Genomic DNA, 19,865 nt, shown 5'->3' with positions numbered 1-19,865 from the left:
AGGTGTACCTGAGGCTTCTTGCATCTGTGCTGGCCACAGTTAAATGGGAAGGAGGAAATTGCTAGGTAACAGAGGTTAGTGTGTGATGAGAGAAAAAGGTGAAATAATAGGAAAGATGGGGTGACAATAGAAGGCACAGACCAGCAGTAATTAATTATATAAAATATACTGTAAATAAATGTATAAAACAATGTATATAAACAAAACACAATATAAATCAAAGATTGTATAAAACTCAATGTACATGCATGAAACACAATGTATATAAATGACTATATGCAAACTAACAAAAAATATGTTTTAAAAAAAATGTGTCAATTAACATAGGTTGTAGGGGTGGTGGTTGTTTTGGAACCACCATTGAGTTGATTCAGATTACACCATGAGATTCACATTTAAAGGGCATCATTATCATAATACCACCATGTTTTCCAAACTTTGCTGGGTTGTATCATTTCAAGAAATGTTACTATAGGTATATTTTTTAAATGAATTCATCAATCAGGTTTTGGGTTTGGTTGTACAGACAAGGGTGAATAAGCTTGGAAATGAAGTTTTCTCTTCTATTGCATTATCACACAGTTCCATTTTGTCACACACGGTGGTCATGAGTTAGAATCAACTTGATGACAACTAGTAGGTTTTAACACATTCAGATAAAGTAAGTATTAAATGCTAAAACACACACACATAGAAAGAGAGAGTGTGTGAGAGAGAAATGGAGTCTCTAAATATTGATGCATCAGAGACTACATATGGGTTGTTGCTGAGGGAAAAGAGAACCAGCATGACCAAGACAAGCAGTTCTATCATGCCATGTTCACCACTGAGGCAGCACTGCAGCATCTCACTCAACTCATTTCTGAAATAATGGCAAAGTCCTGTGTGAGAGAAAATGCCTACATTTGATGACCGAAAGTGAGCACCACTGAACTTTCTTCCAGCGGCTGCAAACGAGCCAGTGATTGACTCTTTTCACCAATTCTGCGAGGTGGTCTGGGTCAGACTTCATAATCTGATCAAATTCTGCAAACTAGGAAGTAAAAATAATTTAATATCAGTATCAAAGGATAAGTTCATTTAAAAACCACAGAGAGATGCAGAATACTAAACACACACACAAACATATAAAAGGAACACATGTCCAAAAATCTAACATTCTGGAAATGGCCACATATCTCAGTGGAATAAATAGTAAATCCAAAACACACTGGCTACATTTGACTGTGTTTTTCTCTTTCTTCTTTCAGTAACTTTGTGTGGAAGAAGGGAGACCATTGCTGATTACAACATTCAACAATAGTGTCTGATTAACAAAAAAAAAAAAAATAGTAAAATACAGGTAATGGCAAAAATACTATTGACAAAAAAACTGTAAAAGATGATTATAATCTTTGATTACTGCTCATTCATATTCTCAGATATCACTCCTGATAAGTGAAGATTGGTTAAAGAGTATCAGATAGTACCAAAAGTATTCTCTCTCCTAACTCCAATCTCATTTTGGTCAGAGGCAGAAATTACTACTAAAAGACAACACAAATAAAGCAAATATTTAGTTACTGATAAATATAAGGGAGTTCTAGTGGCGTAATCCAAAGTGACTGGTGCTCCTAACTCAAAGGTGAAGAGTCTACAGCAGACTGAACCCAGCAGCAACACCATGGCAGAAATACAGGGAGTCTCCTTCTTCACCATTTAAAGCATCAGAAACCCAACAGAAGGTTGGTATGAGTCAGAACTGACTCAACAGCAGTGAATTTGCATGTGGGTCTGATTGAATAAAATTATTACATTCAGCACCAAACTCTATTATAATTTATATCTTTCATCAAATCACCCACTACTGTATTATGAGTGCCACACAGCTATCAAACTATTGGCTTCCATGTGGGTCAAAGTTAAAGGAAAGATAATGAGGTTATAGATCTCTGGATCTTTGTCTCATAATGACCTTATAGTATAGATCTCTGGATCTTTCAACATATTCTCTCAATTAATCAATTTTTCAGGACGCAAACAAAACCATCTGTTTCCTCTTTGAAGCTATTAATTCTTACTAATATAGCTCTGAAATAATAGATATGTTGACTTTATGGTAAATACATATGATTACAGCTAAATAAAAAAATAAACATAAAATCTTTTTCCCTTAACATATTTCCCCTTCTATTGGAAACGGAAGGGTCCTTTGACATAAAATTATTCACAGGAAACGACATACCTTGCTATAAATAAAACACATACATACATTTTATCCCAAACCAGAAAAATTATATTTATTTATCTATTTATTATTATTAAGCTAGCATTCAAAGAACTAGAGATTTTATAAATTATTACCCAAATAAGAAAAAATATTATTTAAATATAGTAACAACAGTGTTTACAATTATGAGGATGTAGTTATCCAATCCACATTGAAAAAACTAGAGGTGGTGAAAAATATCATGACTACCCAACTGTGTGTAGTATTTAGATATTTCTGTATAGCATTTATTTCTTATTTTTTCCTTTCTTACACAATGTATGCACCTCATCATCACTGACCCTTCCTTCACTGGGCTTTCACAGTAAATAATCTGGGAAAGGATTATCCTTCTTTCTCCCTCAAAGCTATTGAGGGATTTGAGCCTCTAGAGAGGCTTGGCCTTTGTATTAGCAGCATAACTCCCTATGGACTACATGTCAAGAGCTGCCCTTGCATACATTTTAGATATTAAATATTCTACTATGGTCTTACAACTTACTCTGAAGATTTCTTTATATCAAAACTTACAGGGCCATGTTTTAATCTAAAAAAAGGGGGTGAAGCAAATGGGAAGGATTAGGGTGAAAAACACAGGGTATTGATGGGCAGGCTCCAATGGTAATTAATTGTATAAAACATAATTCATGAGAATGATTATATGACAAACAATGTGAATGAAGAATAGAGTGCAACACACTGTATATAAGCAAACCAATTAAAAAATTTAAAAATAATATAAAAAAGTTACATACAAAAGTATTTACACATTTCTCATTCTAGGATTTGAAAGATGTCAATACAAAATTTATCCTTATTTAATGTAGTTTAGGCATCTATCATGCTTTCATAGAATCTGTTCTCACAAAAAAGATTCAAAAGTGCTGTGAATCTGGAAGACAGTTTGGTGTTTCCTCAAAAAGCTGAACATAGAAATTCCATATGACCAAGCTATGCTATTCCTAGGAATATATTTCAAGGAAATTAGAAATGAGACACATACAGAGATTTGTACACTAATGTTCATAGCACAATATTATTCACAATTGCAAAAACATGGAATAAGCCCAGATGTCCATCCACAATCAAATAGATCAAGAAATTGTGGTACATTCACAAAAATGGAATACTACACAACACTCAGGAGCAATGATTTTAAAAACTGCCACATAGGAGAGACTGGAAAGCATTATGCTGAATGAACTAATGCAGTCTCATAAGGATAATTATCGCACAAATCCATTATTGTAAAAATAGAAGGATAACTAGTAAAACATGTATAAGGGCTCAAAAGGGGAAAGGAATGGGAGTAGAGGGTGAAGGTGGGCAGGGAGGAATATCACAGGGTGACACAATTTGATGGGTGGAAAGAGGGGTAACTGAAATGGGAAAGATCCAATGGGAATTTGAAAAGACAGGATAATGAGCATAATTCAATGAGGATTAATGTTGTAAAACACAATGTATGCACCTCAACAAGAAAAAAGATAAACAACTCAATCGCAAAATGTGCACAAGATAGGAATAGACACTTCACCAAAGAAAATATTTAGATAACAAACATATGAAGAAATGTTCAAAATCCCTAGCTCTCAGAGAGATACAAATCAAAACAACTATGAGATAGTATCTTACCCCAGTAACAATAGCAAAGTTCAACATAGCAGCAAACAACAAATACTGATGAAGTTGTGGAGAGACTGGAACCCTTATCACTGCTAGTGAAAGTGTAAAATGGTGCAATCACTATAGAAGGCAGTATGAAGCTTTCTCAAAAAGTTGGAAATAGACATACCATTTGGCCCAGCAATTTCACTACTGGGTATACATTCTAAAGAAACCAGATCTGCTACCCAAATATGTGCAAACCATGTTTATTGTTGTGTTATCCACAATAGCAAAGAGATGGGAGTAATCCAAGTGCCCATCAACAAATGGATAGAAAATCTATGGTATATTGGAATATTACACAGCACTGAAAAACAAGGAACTCATAAAATATTACACAACATGGGTGGCCCTGGAGCACATTAAGCTGACTGAAATATCTCAATTACAAAAGGACAAATACTGCTTAATGCCACCATTATAAAACAGGATTGACATGGGAGTTGAAGGGAAACTAAGAGATGAAGGAAAGAACAGTTTAAAAGAAATATATGATTAGACATTATTTGTATAACAACAGTCCAGAACAAGAGATGCATAGCAAAGTAGACTGGGGTGGGGTAGGAAATTATGCCAAAATTAATGAATTTTTTTTAAAAAAGTGAATTGAAAAAATCATTAATTTAAAAAAGTGAATTTGGCAGGGGACGGTAGGGAAAAAAATGTACAACAACGAATGAATGAAAATCCAACATTTCTGTAAACTTTTGTTTAAAACACAAGTTTAAAAAAAAAAACCCACAATTTTAAAAAATAAAGCTAACAATAAACAGATTAAAATAAGTAAATAAATGAATTTTTTAAAGCCCCAGTGTTTGGGAATATGAGACACAATGTATATGATGAATTCTGTATGCAAAACAATATAAAATAAAAAAATTTTAAAAAACTGCTGTGAAATCTTGAATCATTAAAGAGTGATTAGTGTGTCTTAGAAAACCTTTAAATATTTTAAAAATGAACGTGTTTAGCGTTAATTTTATCCAAGTACTTAAAATAAACCAAATTAACAATTCACAAATTCTAAAAACTGCTTAAGATTTCCAAAATCTGTATAGTTTACACATTGTAAGCTTCTTCTAAGGAGGGAAATTGTGTATGTGTTTGTGCACATGCTGTTGCACAAAGTGATCATAAGACTCAAAAATTTAAAAACCCAATCACTAAACACTGAAAACAGTCACTATTTTCAAATATCAAAGTTTACCATGGTAAAGCTTAAAATAAGTATATATTTACCTTGCCAGGTCTAAAAAATACTTTTGTTAACCCAAACTTGTAGTCGATTTCATTTAAGCCCAAAGCTTTAAAAAGTGCCTGCAAAACAAAAGTATAAGTGTGATACGTAAAAAAACAAAACAAAACAACCCAGGAAAATCATAGAAAGAATAGTTTATACATAAAGAATTTATATTTGGATGATATTTTTACCTTACAAAATAGTCTGGGGTCCAATCTTGCAAGTTTGTCTGGCATGTACTTTTTATACATGTTATAGAGTTCATGAAATGAAGCTCGTGATGGAAAGCCACCCTGCATCAAGTCCAAAACAGACACCATACCTAGAGTAAACAAACAGAAAATTGTCTATAACTAAGCAGTCTAAAAAAATAACTTGTCAATGATCAATTTTATAGATTAATGTTTACGAAAAGGAATTATCAACAATAAAACATTACGTAGATGTGGTATTAGCCTAAAAGTTGGCTTTTTATCAGCCATTAAAGTCAGCCTCCTCTGGTCCCCAGCTACCTTAATTTCAGACAAATGGTCTTGCAATGTAGCATTGTCTTGAAAATCATCAACAGCTGTGGGGCTAGGATAAGAGAAAGAGTGTTTCCCACACACAGCAGCAAGACTTGAGGTGAGCAAGACTTGTGGTAAGCAAGACTTTAGGGAGACTGGAGAAAGACCATGGTGGTAGAGAAATTGTGGCATTACTGTGAAGAAACTGTGGTAAGGTGTAAGCAGACAAGCCCTGAGATAAAGTCCACAGTTAAAAGTTTTGCTAGATGCTGGAAGGAGAAGAAGCTGACATATAACTGCTCTGAGGCAAACACTGCTGGATGATTTCAATTTGACTGCTGAACTGAAACAAGAGCCTGAAATAATTGAAGAATTGTGCCTTGGGACTTTGGCTAAAATCTGGACTTCCTTGGGGATATTCTTCACTTGCCCTAATAAATCCCATTCTCAGTACTACAACTCTGAGTCTGTCAGTCAACAACAAATTAAAAAACCTCTTGCTGTTTGTTGGTGTGGCTCTAGAGACACCAAGGTTCTGGGTTCTGAGCTCTTTATCTGTTTTCTGCTCTGGGGCAGTCAGGGGCTATGCTATTCCGACTTTCTCTGGCCCTTTCAGAGATATTTTCATAGCCCTGTGCCCTCATGTCCCATTTTCTCCATTTTAAATAGTAAGAATAATGTTTTTAATCTCAATCCATCCCAGTGTATCCACTGCCTAAAACTATTTTAAGAGAGCAGTATTAATAGAATTGTCTCTTTACATGCCATAGGGTCTGGGTTCCTTTCCTGGCCATAACCACTCACCCATTAGTGGAATTTGTGTGTTGCTCTAAAGTTAGTTTTCATCAGAACTTTGAAACTAAGATATATCATTCAGAAAAGTGTTGCAATCAATTTGTAAAAATCAGTCAGTGAAAGCACTATGGATCACAAAAGGCCAATTATTATCCATGAGATCACCAAGAATTGGGGCCCTGACTTGACAGTAGCTAAGACTGATAAACTTGTATCTCTTCCACTAGAACACCTCTGTATCAACACCACAGTACATGAGGCAATGACCTACATTAGGCCACTTTTAGTCTTTTGAGATTAATTTTACAGTAAGAACAAGATTTCTGATAAAATTTCCAAGAACTATTGAGACATATTCGTAAGTTCTCTGGAATGCTTTATGAAAGTAAATAGAAAAGAAAGAAGTAAGGATTTCACTGTACTTCTTTCATTTACCTCTCAAAGAAACTACACTGTTAGGACAAAGTGCCAGTAGGTTGAATGTCAAATTTAAACAAATAACTCTAGTAAGTGGCTCATTTTAGTTCAAATCAGTGTGAGTTTTTCATGTCAGGCAAAGTGTAAACTAGGCAAGAAAAGGTTCTACAGCTATAAAGAATTACATTAGTGTCAGAAAATCTCTTTATAAAACAACGTGGCTGTCAGTCTTTGCAGCTATTCAAAGAAACAGAAAAGATTATTCAATAGAAAGTTCTACAGCAAATCACTAACTACTTGGAAAACAAAATGGCACTGGGTTATTACTTTTTATTAAGAACTCTACTTTAAATGTTAATTTTTTTAAAACCCATGAAATTGTAAAATATAAAAAATGAGCATATTTTCTTTTTTAAAATAAATGGCCTTTAATTTTAAAAGGATGAACTTTATCCTTTGTGAGTGGTAATGATGTGAATGGCCAGTAGTATACAGAATTGATGATGGTGTAGAAATATAAACTCATGATTCCTGGTGAAACGAACCCAGTGCAACTTTTCTGGAATGTCAATTTTAAAATATTTATCTCTTTGATTCAGTACTGTCTACTTTTATTTAAATATATGTGCAAAGACAGATGGGTAAAGAGGTACACTGGATCACTATTTGTAATAGGAAAAATAGAATTAACTTAGATATCCATTAATACAAGACTAGTGGAATAAATTACATTGTCTTATTATATAGTATGTTGAATTAATTTAAAGGATGGCCAGAGCTCTAGTCAATATAAAAAAAAAAATCAAATACATAGGTAAGTGGTCAATCTCAGAAAGAAGGACTTTTCCTTTCTATTTTACACTATTTCATTTTTATATTATTTACATTTATAATATCTGTACTATTTATTCAATTTTATATTACTGTAAGTATATACAACTCTTACAATGTTTTACACTTAATGAAGGGTTCATAGCTGCTATCCATAGGGTCACTATACATTACAGGCAACTCAATGGCAAATAACAACAATAACATACTATGACAGGTTTGGAAGCAGGAGTGGCATCTACTTCCTAAATAATGTGCCTCCAGAAATTCTATAAACTTTAATAAATGTCAATAGTTGTAGAGGGGCTTAATTGTACTCGACTTGAAAGCAATCAACATTAACAACAATGAAACATATAAAGTTCCCAGTGGGTAAAACAACAGAAATATAGAACTAAATTTAACTCTTAAGCTCTGTGTGGCAAAACAAAAATAAGAAGATAAAAGTAAAGTTTGGAGGAGAGTATCACACTTTTCCCCACTCATAACAAATGAACAACAGCCCTCGGAAATGTATGTCTCTGTCTCTTCTAATTTCTTTGGCTTATCATGTAGCTGTAGACAAACTATAAACTGATTCACATGAGTTCACCAGGAATTTCATGAAGCTTGACTAATTACTGAGCTCTGGTAGCCTATGGGCTGTCAACCTAAAGTCGTGCTGTCAACCAAAAGACATGTAGCTTGAATTCACCATTTGCTCCAAGGGAGAAAAATGAGCAATCAAATCCTGTGCGATATACTGCCTCTGAAAACCTGCTGAAGGGTCAGCGACAGGTCCGTTCTAACTCAACTCTACTCAACAACAACTAAGTAGTAAGCCTACAACTGCTTCTCAGCACTCAAAGCTAATTTATACTAATCTTTCAAAGTCACTAACGAAGTCCCCTCCCTTCAAGATGACCCTATGGCCTGGTTCTTTCTCAGGGAGTTCAGTGGGGAGCTTCTTAGCACAATGCTGGCCAATTACATGCTGGCCTCCACCTCCACTAAACAGACAGACAGCAGTACAGCACTGAAATCACACTGGCAGAAGACCTGCCTTCTCTCATCTTCCTTTACTTTGTCCTGGTGTTTGTTCATCAGAAAATAGAAATTTTAATAAAAGTCTACATTAACTAACTCCTCCTTAAAAGATTAAATTAAATACATGAATGAATGAGTGAATGAAGTCAATGTATAAGCTTATAACTTAAAAATCTCTATTTTAGAAAACTTCTAATATCTTTATGCTTTTTTCCCCTCATCCAAGTATCTCATACAAATTCTGAATCATTACACTACTATCAATATCTCAAAAATAAATCAAATTATTAGGAATTGGTGTCATCTACTAACTGCCAAGATATCTTAATATGCTGAACCAGACTGCTGACTAACACTGCAATCTTAGCTGAATTATCAGTACACTTATCTGGAATAAAGATGTTTCCAAGTTACCACTACTAACCATTCTAATTAGACTCACAGCAAAAACTCACAAAAGTACAGGTGGAAAAATGTGCAGCAAAATTAAAAACAAAAATGGCTAGGCTTACTGGTGTGAAATAGATTTGTGGAACCTTCCAAACTATGATGCTTAGCCACCTCTTTGGCTTAACTTTCAATCAAACAATATCACCAAGTGAACAGTAACACAAAGGAGGCACTCGCTCTATAGAATAAGCAACCACATCAGAGGGTAGCATTTCCCCAGAGAGAAAGCTCAAAAGGTAAGAAGGGGTAGGACAGAAAAACTGCAAGAAATGAGAATCAGAGACACACAGTGGAAAGAACTTGTTTATACTGTGAGTGTTATAATTATGTCATAAAATAAAATATATATGGATGGCTCAGTGAAAATCTGCTTTGTAATTTTCATTCCCAGCACAACAAAAAAGAAAAACCAAGTGCAAGGCTTTGGGAGGGTTTATTTAATGAGAAAACCTGATATTGGAGCATTCTATGTTTCACATTAGTCTGCCTCTGAGAGGAGCACAAAAAAGAGTCAGACAGGAGAAAGCCAAGGGTAAGATATGGCAGTTTAGACAAATGTATGTAACTTTCACAGAAGTTGAGAGAATTGTACAGTTTTCAGCTTTTTAGAAGATGCTAAATGGAAAACAAGGCCCCCCTCAACCACCTTCTGACCTGAGTTATAAGAAGAGTGAGAAAAAAAGAATGTTGTTGAGCTGAGAGACACAAACGACCAGCCCACTGAAGGAAAAAATGTTTTTACTAATTTTACTTCAGTGCTATAAAATAACTTTGTTTCATAATAAACCTCATATAGCTCAAATAATTTTCCAGCCATGCTTTTCTAACAACTAATGGAAATAGAAGATAAAAACTTACTACACATAAAAGCAATCAAGATAACCATGAATTACTGAAAGCACTGTGCCTTATAAAATGTAATGTGAGCTAAGATTACTGATATGTATAATAAAAACATGAAAATACCTGAACATTGAAGTTGAGACAAAATTTGAGCACCTTCGAAGTGGTGACTTGTCATTTTTAAATTAGGTTTGATGCAACGAATAAAGCTTGCTCCCTATGGGGAATTTGAGACAAACCATAGAGCATTCATCATTTTCTACTTCTCTGAATATCAGTTGACTCTTAGAACATATTGTCATTACCCCATGAAACTTTAAAATAATCACTGTGCAACTTAAAACTGTATTAGCATACTTTTATAATTTAGAGCTTGGAATGAATTTCTGTACTGTATACCAATAAACATTATACATAAGGTTAGAATGTCAAAATTTCTGGAAGTACATTTCACTTCAATTATTTCACAAGCTAACAAACGTGTCATTTTATGCTACATTGCACTATATACTTATATTTCTCTTATAAGAAAATATCCCATGACAACAGAAACAAACCAGTTTCTAAAAATCAAGTTTTAATGCACACCCATGTTTATCACAGCTCTGTTCACAATAGCAAGGAGTTGGAAACAACCCAAGTGCCCATCAACAAATGGATAGAGAAGCTGTGGTATATTCACACAATGGAATACTATGCTGCATTGAAAAACAAGGAACTCATTCAATATTATTCAAAATGGGTGAGCCTGGAGGACATAATGCTGAGTGAAATATCTCAGTGGCAAAAGGACAAATATTGCATGGTGCCACTGCTGTAAAATGGGACTGATATCAGGGTGGGGGTAAGACTGAGAAAAACTGGATAAATTGTGTATACTGCACTGAAACAGATGAGGGACTGAATAATTTAAAAGTGATGTATGATAGGGTATTATGGTTATCACAAGAGTCCACAATTAAAGTTGCACAGTGGAATGTACTTGGGGCGGTGGGAGGGGTGCGGAGAGATTGTGTACCAGGGAGGGAGTCTTTCTTTTACTTTTGAAAGAGAGGAGCGAACTGGGGGGTGGGGGGAGAAGGCTGGGTGGGTAGAGAAGTGTAGCAATGAATAAATGGAAATCAAAATTCTCTGTAAATGTTCATTAAAATTATTTTTAAAAAAATTAAAAAAGAAAAAATCAAGTTTTAATGATTTTACTATAAAAATATTCAAGTTTCCTAAGCTGAATCATCATATTTTTAAAGCTGTTTAAGAAATACACTTAAAAGCTTAAAGGTATTCATTTGCAATCAGTTATCAGTTTATGTTCAATATGCAGAGAGACCACTGATTATGTAATTGTTGAGTATTAAGGTTAAGAGACATTCAAATAATCTTTATTTTTTTTAAAGTAGTCACCTTGCAAAACTTATACTTTCAGAAAACATTTTGGAAATTCCTTTTGTTATATATCACAAAGGTCACCTCACCACTTTAGAATAGTCAAGGAAGAAACTTAAAACAATTTTTAATGGTTTCAAATGTAAGTCTAACAATAAGCAAAATAGTCCTGACAGAGTAAATACTTCGTTTTCAAATCTGAAGAGGAAGTTAATGAAATTCAATTTAATAAAATAAATTTTAACTTAGAATCATGTTTCATTTATATCCCCCACATGAGGAATTATTGAAGTTTAATATTATTCAACAAATTTTAATGTAGTTGTAAAATAATATGACTTCACATGATTGGCCTTTCTTCAGAACAAATGTAACATAAATGACTATTTTTTCAAAACAAAATTATTTTAAAAAGAAAAAAAATTGGGATAAAAAGAAATTTCTAATTATTCTAGTTCTAGTAAGCTGAGACTTAGCTAACTATTGATAATATCTTAAGGACAATTTTTTTTAATTATTTTATGTGTACTCACAGTACTTCGAAGTTTATCCAGAAGCAAATTTAACTGAGTCTGTAGAAGAAATAAATTATTTCAAAAAAGCAAAAGTACACAGTGACATCAGTTAATACCTGTTTAACAAGTTAAGAATAAAGTAGCATGCAATAACCACATATAACATCTCAGTTTCTTTAACAGGCAGCACCATGCAAAATGATTAACACAACGCCAAGGACAATTATTTACTAAACTTATATAGAGAACTTGTATAGTTAGAATACTGATAATTAGCAAATCCACAAAACAAACATGCATACTTGCTGGCATGGTGAAATTAGAAAAAATGTGTACAGGCAATGAAAGAACTAATGAAAAACTAAGGGTACATTATAAAAAGAGATCAACAATATATGTTTATGTGGCAAACAAACTTAGTCTGAGCCACATGCCATTAAAATGAAAACGTGTAAAATATACACTAATAGCAGGATTCATTCTTATGCCTTGCTGCAGAAATCATTTTTCCTTTTTAAAATAAAAGAAAAATATTTTGCAAAACTTTTACAGCCTTGAACAATCTTCTCATATAAAAATTTGATAAGAAATACTACCTATTATTATCCTATGCTGTTTTTAGTAATACTAATTACCTTATAATAATTTTTTCTGATTCAATATATTAAAATTGTTTATACACCACACTCTAAATTAATTATTTAAAAGTTTTATGTCTTGATTTTATACAGACACATTCACTCTGCTGCTGTTGTTGTTGATTGCAAAATTCACTTACAAAATACAAATTAAGAAGTTAATTATAAAATTAAAATATTAGATCTTTCCTGTTCTAATTAGTGATAGTAGTAGATTATGTACCAAATATATTTTGTGAATCAAGTGCTGCTTCAAGTTTTTAAAGTGCATTATCAAGTTTAATTCTAATTAAGCATGAAATATTGGTTTTCTTTTTACAGGTGAGAATACTGAGGTCTATAATAATTGTCTGAGATCATAAGATTATGGCATTAGTATTGGCAAAACTAGGGTTCCAATATAGACCTATTAACAAAGCTCTCTCCCTTATCCCTGAGATTACAATATACTTCACACATCACATGGTAGGATTAAGTTAAAAAAACGGATCAAGTATGTCAGTGGGTTAAAGAATTATGATCTTATTTCTCTGATGGACAACATACAACTGAAAGAAGGCAAAAGAGCGCTGCTAATCTGGAGGAAAATAACTGTCTTAAGAGTCCATACTTTATTAATACATAGACTAAACAGAGTATTCTTCCCAAACCATGGAGATAAAACAAGACAGAGGAAAAGCAGCAGCAAATAAACTAATAGCAGCTAAGAATAGAGAAAGATAACTATCAAAGAACATAGTCAAGGGCCAAAAGGACAAGGATAATAGCTATATACAATTAATATTATATTTTCATTTTCTTTTTATTATTAAAACACATAAATACATCTTAGTAATGACTGAGCAATAAACATTGCTAAGGGATAAATTTTTCTATAATACTGATAATAAAAAGGTTATGTTTTAACAACCTGAAAAAAAATAACTTCTTGGGAAGACTTTTGGTCCTCAATCTCTGAGGAGGTAAAACTGTCTCACATACTCTGGGTATATTGTCAGGAAGAGTTAGTCCTTGGAAAAATGCATCTTGTTGGGAAAGGCGGAGCATCAGACAAAGAGTAGGCGACTCTCAACAAGATGGACTGACACAATGACTGTCACAATGGGTTTGAGTGTATCAGGCATGGGGAGGATGATGCAGGAGAAGGAAAGGTTCAGACCTATTGTTCACAGGGTCTGCATGAGTCGAAGTCAACTTGATGGCACCGAACAACAACAGCGCTGCGTATCTGAAATATTAATGCAGACCACAGTCTGGGTTGTTTTAATTGCTTCACATATCTCAAATTTAATGAATGATTGTCTATTTTAAGTGGATTCTTTAAAATTAAAAGTCATTATTAATATTTCAGAGTAGCTGAGAGAAAAACACATAAAATATTCTTCTATAAATAATGCCACTCAGTTACACTTTTGGGGCACTATAACATGCAAAATTTATTTGTTATATATAAGCAATTAAAGGGCATTTTAATATAAGAGAAATTTAATCCATAAATTAATTTTAAGTGTTCTTTTGTTTCTACTTCATTATCTAAAATATATTCTGAATATAAAAGAATATAAAAGTATATTCTGTACTATTATGGTAGGAAGATATTTATTACATCTATTCCATGTAGACTAATATACTATTTTTATACTAATTTTTTATCAAGTGTCTATGTAGGAATTTAAGAATATTCAAGTAAGAGAAAAATTACTGCTCATAGAAGGAAGTATCATGATTAATTCAACAACATTTTTTATTGAGTCATTTCAAGAGGCATTTATCATAAGCTTTCTTCTATATTTATTTCTAAGGTTAAAATTACTCATTTTTATAAAATTTTTTCAGTATGGGTTGTTTTGTTGTTGTTTTATAAAATTATTTTATCAAGTCAGTTAGAACTCATTTCAATCCAAAAGGATGTGAGGAAGTTTATAATAGTAGTTAATGTAACATTATTCTGATAATTACATCTTATTCCTAACTACATATTTTTAAAACTTTTTAATTAAAAGCATATTTAAGGTTCTTTTGTAAATACAATCAGAAATACACAAATAAAATTAATTCCATTTCTTTGTTATATTCAAGGTTTTTGTTCATTAAACTTATGACCTAAATGTTTTTAAATCATCTTATTTCCTATGATAATAACTAAATCACTACTTAAAATCAATAATGTTCCATTCCTAACACACATACTTTGTGACAATTCATTAACCGAACAGAAAGAACAGTTTCTATCCAAACATAATAAAACAAATTAAATGTTCTTCCATGTTAAATAAAGCAACCTGAGGGGTTTGCAGCACTCAAGCTCTTATTTTTCACAGCAGTTATTAAAAGTTTTAATCCAACTTTAGTGTAAAAATGTACACTCATAATGCCACTCAGTGTTAGAGAAAACACGCTTAAAAGGAATTACAAACTGAATCACTGATTTGAGGCGGGCTCTTTGTGTAACACTGCAGCCACTCTAGAAATAGGAGTCCATGAAGGTGATCATTTACCTGAAGCCCCTGGCTGTGCCTGCTTTTCCTCTCTCAACTCAACTAGTTCTCTCTAGCCATCTCGAGCTGGACTACTCCAGCTAAAACAAAACTGCTGAATAAGGAAGGAAACAGAAAACAAGTGGGAAAGATAAGGTTGGAAGGTCAATTGGACAGTAAGCAGAAGCAAGAACATTAGGAAAGGCAATTGGATATGCTAAGCATCAAGAAAGAACATATTCAGAAAATTACAAGCATTTCTGTATGTTCAATTATTAGACCTACCTTATGACATTGTATATACAATTATTAATCTAGAAGGGACTGCTATTAAGCTTTACTGATGACATTTATAACAAATGGCTTACATTATTCACTTTAGAGTATAAAACAATATTGTTATCTTGAACACAGTTTAAAAAACAAATTTCTTTAACACAGATACCTTGAACTTATTTCCCACACTGATGAAACTCAGTTTTCCTGCTTTTTGCTTTGTATCTTTGTTGTTATTCGTGGATGATTCAAACAATTCCCGTATAAATTTATCTCTGGATTCACATATTAGGGATTCAAGAGACATGTGGAGAGCATCATTGTTTTTCTCCACAAACTGGGTCTGAAAAATAAGACAAATATCAATGTGTCAGTCCATCTTGTAATAATATCCCTTAACAAAGCACTCTCCAACTGAACTATGACGATGAAAAGGAATCTAGTAGTATTGACACAATGCTTAAGCACTTGGCTGAAAACGAAAAGCTCAGCAGTACAAAACCAAACACTCCATGGGAGAAAGCCCCAGAAACCCACTAACCAAAAGATTTCAATCTAGGGAACCCTAAGGGGTAGTCTGACATTTTCCCATCAGGTTACTGTTGTTATTGTTGTGGTGGTGGTGGTGGTGGTGACGGTGGTGGTGCACGGCAGAGTAGGAACCAATTCTTAGCTGACCCTCTGGTAGGTTTTCAGAGGCAGTTAATCACACCAGAGGAGATGGCCCATTCTTCTCCCATGGAGCTGCTGGCAGCCTCGAACCGTGTGCCTTCGGGATTGCAGCAGAGCTTCTTGCCATTAGGCCACAAGAATTACCTTCTCAGTATACCATAGTAACAATGATGATAAAAATGTTCTGAGCTTTCCTATATTCTGGCCCTGAGCAAACAAGGTTACTGGGCACTTGAAGTGAAAGTAATATGGCTCAGGAACTAAATTTTTAATTCTATTTATTTTTTTAAATTAAATGTAGCCCATAAAATTATACAGCCCAGCTACAACATCAAATTTTTTCCTGATTAAAAAAAAAAAATATATATATACACACTCACTGTTTCATAGCACACTGCTCCAGCAAAATGCCTAATAATGAAGCCTTCATCATCTCTGATATTTCTATGAACCGCCAGTTTAGACTTCCTGGGAATCTGAAAGAGAACATATATCTGTTACTGATTTATGAAAAAAAATTCAATAAATTTCATTTATTTATTATTACATCTATGATGTAAAATATCTGCCAATTTATAGATCTTTTCATACTTAGCATTGCTTTTAAAAATCTAATTTTAAAGTATCAATGAAATCTAGCAAATATATGGTTGCAATTTCTTAGGAAAGGGAAAAAGAGTAAGACAATTTTTAAAAATAGCAGGCCCATGCCAAAGCCAGTAAATATCTTAATAAAGCCCATTTCTGTGGTGTCAGGACTTTTTAAAATGGTTTTTATAGCCATTGCCTTACCCCCTCTGGAGGCATGGTCTCTAGTTGCCTCAAAAAGAGACACAGGTTTAATCCACTGATCAGTATCTTCTACATCATCAATAACTGTGGGGCCAACATAAGAGGGAGAGCTGGTCAGACTGTAGAGAGACTGTAGCAAGGCATGGACTAATGGAGCCCTGGAGTCGGAATCAGAGATAAAGGTTTTGCTTCCAAATAATTTAAAAAAAAAAACAAAAAACAACCAAACCTGGCTTGTGAATGCTATGATACAAAACTTCCTGGATGACTTAGGAAACCAGAAGTTTCTTACATTCATGCTGCACTAAACCTGAGTGCTTTGATATCCTTTGCCTTCTTCCCACCTCCCACAACCTGTTTCCCTAATAAACCCCACAACTTTTGCAACCTGGTGATTAATAGACATAGATGCAGCAGATTGGGGGGCCATGTCTGACCTTGTGGCTATTATTTTGAACTACGGATGTTATTGACGAGGACAGTTCCCCTTTTTAGAGTTAATAATACACAGTGTTAAGAGCTTATTGTTCAAAATGTCCACCCTAGCTATTGACTTTGCCAAGTCGATGAGCAGGAATATGTGAACAGTATGGGTTAGTCTGCTCACAAGCAGAATGACTACTCCTGCCTCTGAATTGAACAAATTCAGCAGGAGAAATTAAGAACTTCACCACCAGCAAAGGAGAAAGCAGTGCATCCTTTGGGGCCAGACATTCATGGGAGTGGCCCCCACAGAAGAGAATCAGAGACTTGGCATGAGACAGCACTAAACTTGGGACTGCTATGCCACAGAACCAGAGCTAGGAGTCTTTGACCAAGCTTGTTGTACAACTTGCAGGGACAGCCATAATTAGCAGAAATATGAGCTTTGTAACACTGGCCTAAAGCCCTGAGGCTGAAGGGCCTGTGAGCATACTTCAGAAGCTGTCCTGACTAAGAAATTGCATACTGTTACCAAATGAGATTGTATCCTGCCACTAACCTGAATTATAGATTTTTCTACTTCTACAATAAATTCTAGAATGCTGCTATGTTTCTGTGTGCTGTGTAAGCTACTGCAATAGATTTTGGACCCAGCAAAGCTATAATATTGGTACTAGAATTAGTAGAAAGAGGTGCAGAAACATGGGGGACATTTCTGACCTCAGGGGAATTGGGTTAGTTTTGTGGATGCTGTTGATAGTGCCAGTTTCCCCTTTGTGGAGTTAGCAGAGGTCAGATATGACAGTCCACAGGGCCCCAGCTCTTTATGCGTAACAGAAGTCAGACTCAGCCTTTTACATCTGCTCATTGCTAAACAGTGGTTCTCAACCTTCTTCTTGTTGTGTGCAATCAAGTCAGAACCAACCAACAGCAGACCCACCATTGAGTTTTCAGAGGTAGTAAACAACAGAGAATGTGACTGCCTGTGTTTCTCCTAAGAAGCAGCTGATGGCCTCAAACTATATGACTTCTAGATGGTGGTGAAACTCCTTGCCACTAGGCCACCAGAGCTATGGAGTTCTAGTTCATTTTTCAGGAAATTCCAATCATCTAGTTTATCCTCTGCTGATTATGAATTTTCAGTTAGATTTGATGGGGGTTTTTTATAGCATTGATTAAGGCTCTTGAATTCTCCTTAATTGTCTTCTTTGATTATCTTTATAGTTTTAGATTTTACAACTAGCTTCTCCCACTGTTTCAAAACAAATAGTCTAACATGTTTACACAAGGAGCTTTAAGGAACCCCTATGAAACATTCACACAATGGAATACTATGCAACGCTAAGGAGCAACAAATTAAAAAATTACTACATAATTTGGGAGGGGGACTGGAAAGCATTATGCTGAGTGAACTGAGTCTCAGAAGGACAAATATTGCATAAGATGACCATTATTACAAAAATAGAAAGATAACTAATAAAACATGTATGAGGATTCAAGGTGGTGAATACAGGAGTAGAGAGGTGAGGATGAGCCAGGGGAAAAATCACAGAGTCGCACAATTTGATACGGGGCAGGGTTAATGAGAAAGATCTGGCAGGGATCTGGAAAGACAGGGTAATGGCAGACATAGTTTAATGATGATTAATTTTATAAAACATAATGAATGGGAATGATTGTATGAAATCTAATATGAATGACGGATAATGTGAAACAATATATACACACACACACACACACACACACACACACACACACACCCCTATGAACAAACAAGCCAATATAAAATAATTAAGAAAAAAAAAGCCAAGACAATTCTCTAGAGCTGTTCTACTGTGTACTGTGTACATGGGTTCTTGTGAGTCTGGTAAGCACTCACCCCAAATCAGCACAAGAGCAATAGCAACAGACTGGTCTAAATAAACAAATAGCAATAGACTGGTCCACACAAAGACAAGAAAAAAGGTAATCTTCAATCTAAGAAATGTCTGTTGAAGATATATATTTCTCTAGCCCTATCTCCACTGAACTTAAAGGGGAAAAAAATTTCCATTTAACAAGAATTACTTAGGGATATAGACTCCACATTAATGGAACTCATGGTTGTAGGATTTAGTCTCTAACTAAGGTTAGCAGAATCACATCCGTTTTTCCAATAAATCCACTTTATCATCTTTTCACCCCAACAACATGGCATTCTACATTTGTTTACCAGCCACTTGCTCCTCCCTAACCCATAAGGTATATTTGTAAAAACACAACATTATTGTTCTTAACAGCAACATATAATTTAAAAAATGAGGTCTTAAAAAAACTAGGGTGAGATACGGGTAGAGAGTGATGTAGCTGGAAAATAAACACAAAAGGTGTCTAACAAGTATATAAAAATACAGCATTATATATAGTATTATCCAAAACATCCTTGTCACTAATGGAAAAAAAAAGAATAATCACTACCATTCATTTATCTCCTGGACCCACCGAAGCAATAATTGCTATACAATGGTCCAATCTAAAATAAAGTAAGGTTGGGAGGGATTTGTCTGTAAATTCCCTAATTCCATTAAGCAGTTTTCTTTCTTTTTTAAAAAAAACTGTTACCTGTAACATGTGATAGCATTTATCTTTGTAGCTGAACCTGACATCTTATTTTGTCTGTGTGAAT

General features: G+C 34.1%; 1 protein-coding gene across 2 annotated transcripts in view; it reads right to left on the bottom strand.

Moving 5' to 3' along the window:
* MYO6 (myosin VI) overlaps positions 1 to 19,865 on the bottom strand; it is a 122,574-nt gene that overhangs the window by 32,122 nt on the left and 70,587 nt on the right. For both annotated transcript variants that reach the window (XM_006896963.1, XM_006896962.1), the window contains exons 16-22: positions 16,366 to 16,461; positions 15,483 to 15,656; positions 11,941 to 11,979; positions 10,148 to 10,241; positions 5,348 to 5,478; positions 5,156 to 5,233; positions 904 to 1,033 (exon numbers count right to left, since the gene is read on the bottom strand). In XM_006896963.1, coding sequence (XP_006897025.1) covers positions 904 to 1,033; positions 5,156 to 5,233; positions 5,348 to 5,478; positions 10,148 to 10,241; positions 11,941 to 11,979; positions 15,483 to 15,656; positions 16,366 to 16,461 — 742 coding nt within the window. The remainder of the gene's footprint in view (positions 1 to 903; positions 1,034 to 5,155; positions 5,234 to 5,347; positions 5,479 to 10,147; positions 10,242 to 11,940; positions 11,980 to 15,482; positions 15,657 to 16,365; positions 16,462 to 19,865) is intronic.

Source organism: Elephantulus edwardii, unplaced genomic scaffold, assembly GCF_000299155.1.
Source record: "Elephantulus edwardii isolate Elephantulus edwardi_28Jun2011 unplaced genomic scaffold, EleEdw1.0 scaffold00194, whole genome shotgun sequence".
NCBI lineage: Eukaryota > Metazoa > Chordata > Mammalia > Macroscelidea > Macroscelididae > Elephantulus > Elephantulus edwardii.
Note: the sequence above shows the minus strand (reverse complement) of the source record. Positions and strands in the feature narration are given on the sequence as shown.